General features: G+C 47.4%; 1 protein-coding gene across 1 annotated transcript; it reads left to right on the top strand.

Annotated features, from left to right (window-relative positions):
- Positions 1–1,821: 1,821 nt before the first annotated feature.
- On the top strand, positions 1,822–2,970 carry LOC145059570 (uncharacterized). The gene has a single exon (XM_079007403.1). It carries the CDS (start codon positions 1,822–1,824, stop codon positions 2,968–2,970), a length of 1,149 nt encoding a protein of 382 aa, XP_078863529.1.
- The last annotated feature ends 3,079 nt before the right edge of the window (positions 2,971–6,049 follow it).

Raw genomic sequence — 6,049 nt, 5'->3', positions numbered from 1 at the left:
TCCTAGGGTTTTCAATACATATAGATTTGAAATGCATACAACTTCAATGAACAATTTTTTTTACAAGTATAGAAACAAACAAGCATACCTATGGATCTTCACAAACGTTTTCAAAAGCTTTTTCTTTTCAGAAAATATCGGATTTTCTGGTGGTTTTCAAACAATACAAACATTGGATTTCAAACACTACTTATGAACTCACCAACATTTCATATGTTGACGTTTTTCAAAATACTTGTATTCTAAGGGAACCAGTGAACCAAAGGAAATCATATTCAGTGATGACTTGCAGTGTATTGATGTACGAATCGAACAATTTATTTTTGGGAATGTAATGTTTAAACAATATACTTCATGTAAATTCTACTGGTTGTACTATATTAATGCATGGTGACGAATGTTGTTATGTTTCATATATTCAATGTTATGGTATTCAATTGAGTCACGACAGTCCCCGGACGTTTCCGCCGTCTGGTTCGGGGGTGTGACAAACAGCCACCGGAAATATTTCGCAACCGTTGTTTTCTCAGCAAGGAACAACTCCGGTGGAGCTACTTTCGCCTTCACAACTTCAGATGCCGCCGTTCTTTGCGCCGCCGCTGCAACAGGCACGAACAATTCAATCAACTGCACCTCCATCGAACCATATTTTCAACCTTTCACCATCATTCGTAACACCTACATCGTTCCAGACGACTGGTGGACAGAGTTCCACAACGCTACTACCACCATTGGCGCAAACTGTGATGAACCATTCACCACCCGTCTACCCGACGGTTGGAGCATGGACTGGACCGACTATCCCCCAAAACAACAGCTTACAACAGCCGGTAATGATCAACCCTGTTACATCCATGCACCCTTTCTCCACTAGCTATCCCCTTCAGTTACCATTCCAGCCGTACCCCTTTTACGGACCAAGTCCAGGCTACCTTACGCCCCCACAACATGGAATGAGTTCTCAATACCAGCAAGGGACGTCGACTGCTCCAAACCAGGATGGTTTTTCCCTGAGCGTAACATCTCCGTTTGTTAAAGAGCTGTTGGATTACGAAATACCAAACACTACAAAGCTCCCGATGCTTAAAACGTACAATGGAACCACCGACCCAGATAGCCACATTGATACATATGAATGGACGATGACGTCGCTAAAGCTTAACGAGAAGTTTTGGTGCACATACTTCCCGACGACGCTCGATGGCAACGCTGACACATGGTTCAAAACGCTACAACCGGACAACATTTCAAACTTCGCTCAGCTCAAGTACCTCTTCCTCACCAACTTCATGCAGCTACGTAAATACAAAGGCGATTCTCATTCAATTATAGGCTGTAAACAAAGGGAGGGGGAGACTGTTCGAGTGTTCATAAATGCTACGCTGGATGTACCGGGGCATGATGAAGGGCTCATTGCTAGTGCTTTCACATGGGGACTCCTGCCTGGGCCCCTCTCGCAAAAACTCATGGGAAAGAAGCCTCTAACACGAGCTGAGTTGAAAGAAAGAGTGGAGCGATACCTACGGCAGGAAGATGGTGAAGCAGCCAAGCAGGCTTACTTGAATGCTATGGCGACTAGACATTACCACCCGACCCACACAGATTTTCGGGGGGGGGGGGGGAGGAAGACACTATGGCCAAGCAAGAAGACCATTTCCATGTTTCCGACCATTTATTAAAGACAACAGACGGGGTCGCCGCCCAGAAGTATATGCAGTGTCTGAGAAACAGCAGCCAACCAAGTCGCCTAAGAGTCGGTACCGTGAGTACCACAAAAGCAAAACGCATGATACAGCTACCTGTTCGGTACTAAAGAAGGAGATGGAGGAGAAACAACTTAAGGGAGACCTGGTGGAGGTGGCGCGAAGCCTACGCACCAAATTCGATGCTGAGAACGCCAAGGGTCCACCCCGTGAAGGAGTTCAGCCCAAGGAGATATTCATGATACGCAGCAAAAGAAGTAGGGAGGAACAGTGGGGCGAGCAAGTCATTGTTAAACCGTCAGCACACACGCTCACGTTCTCCATACAGGATCCCCGGCCGGACGACTGGAAAGGTGACAACCCTTTGATAATACAGGCATCCATCAAAGACGTGACTATCCATAGGGTCTATGTCGACACCGGGAGTTCAGCAGAAATCATCTATGAGCATTATTTCCGGCTCCTTCCGGATCACTGGAAAGACAATTTGCGACCTACGACGGGTAGGCTGGTGGGATTCACCGGCTACAGCCTGTGGCCGTTGGGCACGATCCACCTCCCCTTAACAGTCACTAGCCACGACAAGCAGCGGAAGAAGACCTACCTGATAGACTTTGTGGTCATTCGACACTCGGCGGATCACAACATCATCTTAGGGAGGACTGCCCTCTTGAAGCTAGGGGTCGTACCTTCAACCATGCATGGGATCATGAACTTCGACACACCAAAAGGCGAAGCCAAGATTTTGGCCACCCCGCCTAGAGAATTGCGGTGCTATACAGTTATGAAGCCAGCAGAAATAACCAAAGGGCCCAAGAGGCCCAGGGGCAATCCTGCAAAGGGGAAGGAGGTAATCAATGAGGGATACCCCGACCAGCCGGTCAATGTTGGAAGCAACCTCCCAAGCCACACAAGAAGAGCACCGGTCGATCTGCTCAAACGCTACAAACATGTATTTGCTTGGACCCCCACGGATATGATGGGGTTAGAAAGGAAGGTCATTGAACATAAGCTAATGATCAAACCGGGGGTAAAAGAGGTTAAGCAGAAGAAGAGGTTACAAGGAGGAGACCGTAACAGGGCAATCAATGTAGAAGTGTCTAAGCTGACGGAGGCCGGAATAGTAAGGGAGGCGATGTTCCCAACGTGGATTGCAAACCCAGTTATGGTCCGCAAGCAGGATGGGTCGTGGCGCATGTGCATCGACTTTTCTGATCTAAACAAGGCATGCCCTAAGGATTGCTACCCACTCCCGGAAATCGATTAGAAGGTAGAGTCGCTACAGGGATTTAAGCTAAAATACTTCTTAGATGCATACAAAGGGTATCACCAGATATTGATGAGCAAAGAAGACGAAGAGAAAATAGCCTTCTATACAGACCATGGCACGTTCTGCTACACCAAGATGCCTTTCGGGTTAAAGAATGCAGGGGCGACATACCAGCGGCTAGTCAACTCGATATTCGCCAAGAAAATTGGAAGGAATATTGAGGTGTATGTAGATGATATGGTGATTAAGAGTCCAAATGAAGAAAAGATGCTGCAAGACATCGAAGAGACTTTCAAGACATTAGAGGTGGCCAAAATGAAACTAAACCCAGCCAAATGCACGTTTGGAGTGGAAGAGGGGCAATTCTTGGGCTACTATATTACTAGACAAGGCGTCCAACCCAGCCCGACCAAGTTCGACGAGTTCATCGAGACGCCAACTTCAAACTCTCTTAGAGATGTACAAGGTCTGAACGGGAAGCTCACAGCTCTAAGCAGGTTCATCTCGAAATCTGCCGACAAGGCTATGCCACTGTTCCACACCTTAAAGGGATGCATCGAGAAAAACAATTTCCAATGGACGAATGAAGCTGAGAAGGCGCTTCAGAGAATTAAGGAAGCACCGCACAAGCTGCCGACTCTGGCAACCCCCATCCCTGGAGAAACATTACAAGTGTATCTTTCAACATCAGGCGAAGCGATATCATCAGTATTGGCTGTGGAAAGGGAAGGGGAGCAGAGACAGGTATACTTTGTTAGCAGAGCGCTGCAGGGACCAGAACTCAACTTTCCCACGCTAGAAAAATTGGTGCTGACACTCATCTACGCTGCGAGACGATTAAGGCGATACTTCCAGGCACATCAAATCGAGGTACTCACAAGCTACCCCATTAAACAGATCTTGCTTAAGCCGGAGACGTCGGTTCGGCTGGCCAAGTGGGAAATTGAACTGGGAGAGCACGATATAAACTACCGCCCAAGAACAAGTATCAAAGGGCAGGCGCTGGCTGATTTCTTACTAGAAATTCCTGACGGAGGGAACCCGGCGAAAGAAAAGGTGTGGGTAGTTGAAGAGGCCCCTACCGGCGATGGTTCATGGACCCTGTACACGGACGCAGCGTCCAGCAGGGAAGGATCAGGGGCGGGGCTGATCCTAACTAGACCAGAAGGAGAAGAGGTAACCTACACCCTCCGTTTCGACTTCCATACATCGAACAACGAGGCGGAGTACGAGGCGCTGCTTGCAGGGTTGCGACTCGCCAAACAGATGGGTGCGAAAGCTATAACAGCACTAACCGACTCAAGGTTAGCAGGGAACCAAGTCAATGGGAGTTTCGAGGTAAGAGACCAAAGAATGGGAAAGTATGTAAAGATGGTAAAGCATCTGGTAGGATCATTCGGCCAATTTACAATCAAGCAGATACCCAGAAGTGAGAACAAGAGGGCAGACGCTTTGAGCAAGCTAGCGTCCACTTGTTTTGACCACCTGTCAAAGAAAGTTTTAGTGGAGGTGCTCCGGGAGAGAAGCATTGATGAACAGCAGGTGAACATCTTGACCCCCGCTAGATCCACATGGATGACATCGTTCCGGGAATACCTCCAGAGAGGAGTGTTTTCGGACGACCATGACGAGGCCAGAAAAATACGTATAAAGGTGCCCTCATACGCAATGGTGAACGGGGAATTGTACAAGATGGGATTCACGTATCCATGGCTAAAATGTGTAGATCAAGCCAGGGGGGAGAGATATTGCAGGAAGCACACTCATGGCAGGTAGGCGCACACGAAGGGGCGAGGGATTTGACAGGAAAGGTGCTACGAATGGGGGTATACCGGCCGACGATACATCAAGACGCGGTAGAAGTAACCAAGAAATGTGGGGAGTGTCAGTCTTACGCCCCAGTCCAGGCGAAACCCTCGGCGCCGCTAAGCAACATATCCAACCCATAGCCTTTCTACTAGTGGGGCATAGACATAGTGGGTCCATTCCCAGAAGCACCAGGGAAGCTGAAGTATATGGTGGTAGCCGTGGATTACTTCACAAAGTGGATTGAAGCTGAGCCACTGGCATGCATATCTGGGAGGCACATGATAAAATTTGTGTGGAAAAACATCATGAAAAGATTTGGAACACCTAAGGTTCTCATCAGCGACAATGGTTTGCAATTCACTGAGAACCCATTCAGAGAATGGTGCACTGCCAAAGGGATAAGCCAACGCTTCACATCGGTGGCACACCCTCAAGCGAACGGTCAAACGGAGGTGTCCAACCAAACCATTGTCAATGGGATCAAAAAGAGGTTGGGCAAAGCAAAAGGGAATTGGGCAAAGGAGATACCAATGGTGCTATGGTCATACAGGACTACACCACGGAAAAGCACAAGGGAAACCCCTTTCAGCTTGACATATGGGACTGAAGTCATGCTCCCCATGGAAGTGGAAGTGAATACGCTAAGGGTGGCCAACCAAGATGAGGAAAGCAACACACAAGACCTGAGGATAAACTTAGATATCCTAGAGGAGAAACGTGAAGAGTCGGGAGTACGTCAAGCTGCGTATAAACATGCAATAGAAAGGTATTACAACCAAAGGGTAAAGGAGAAGGCCTTCAAAGTGGGCGAGTATGTCTTAAGGAAAAATGAGGCCAGTCGGGCACAACCCCAGGGAAAGCTGGGCCCAACGTGGGAAGGCCCATATAGGGTCACAGAGGCAAACAGGAACGGGGCATTCGTTTTAGAGACGATGGAAGGAAGGCCAATTCCAAGAACATGGAATGCTAGGAACCTTAAGAAATATTTTTTCTAAGGAAGAGGAAAGATGTAACCCTAGTTGGTTGATGTTCCATTGAGTATGTTGCACCCTAGAGTACTTAGAGTACGTCTATCCATGCTAAGTGACATGAGAATTGATACTCAGTGTATTTCTATGTTTAAAGACATGAGTTTAGTACTCGACATATATATAATTTCATGCATAAGTGACATGAGCTTAATACTTAGTGTATTTAAAAAACCTGCGGTTAAATAATAATGCAATTGTTGATCTCTCATACTTAGTGTAATAATCTCCAATGATTG

This window comes from Lactuca serriola, chromosome 6 (assembly GCF_051521515.1).
Source record: "Lactuca serriola cultivar US96UC23 chromosome 6, Lser_US96UC23_V15, whole genome shotgun sequence".
In the NCBI taxonomy this organism is placed as follows: domain Eukaryota; kingdom Viridiplantae; phylum Streptophyta; class Magnoliopsida; order Asterales; family Asteraceae; genus Lactuca; species Lactuca serriola.
The sequence above is the reverse complement of the archived record's forward strand: the minus strand, read 5'-3'. Positions and strand labels throughout refer to the sequence as shown.

Bases quoted from the DNA above. Each gene is read 5' to 3' on its own strand.
- LOC145059570 (XM_079007403.1), top strand. From the start codon at position 1,822: ATGGAGGAGAAACAACTTAAGGGAGACCTGGTGGAGGTGGCGCGAAGC.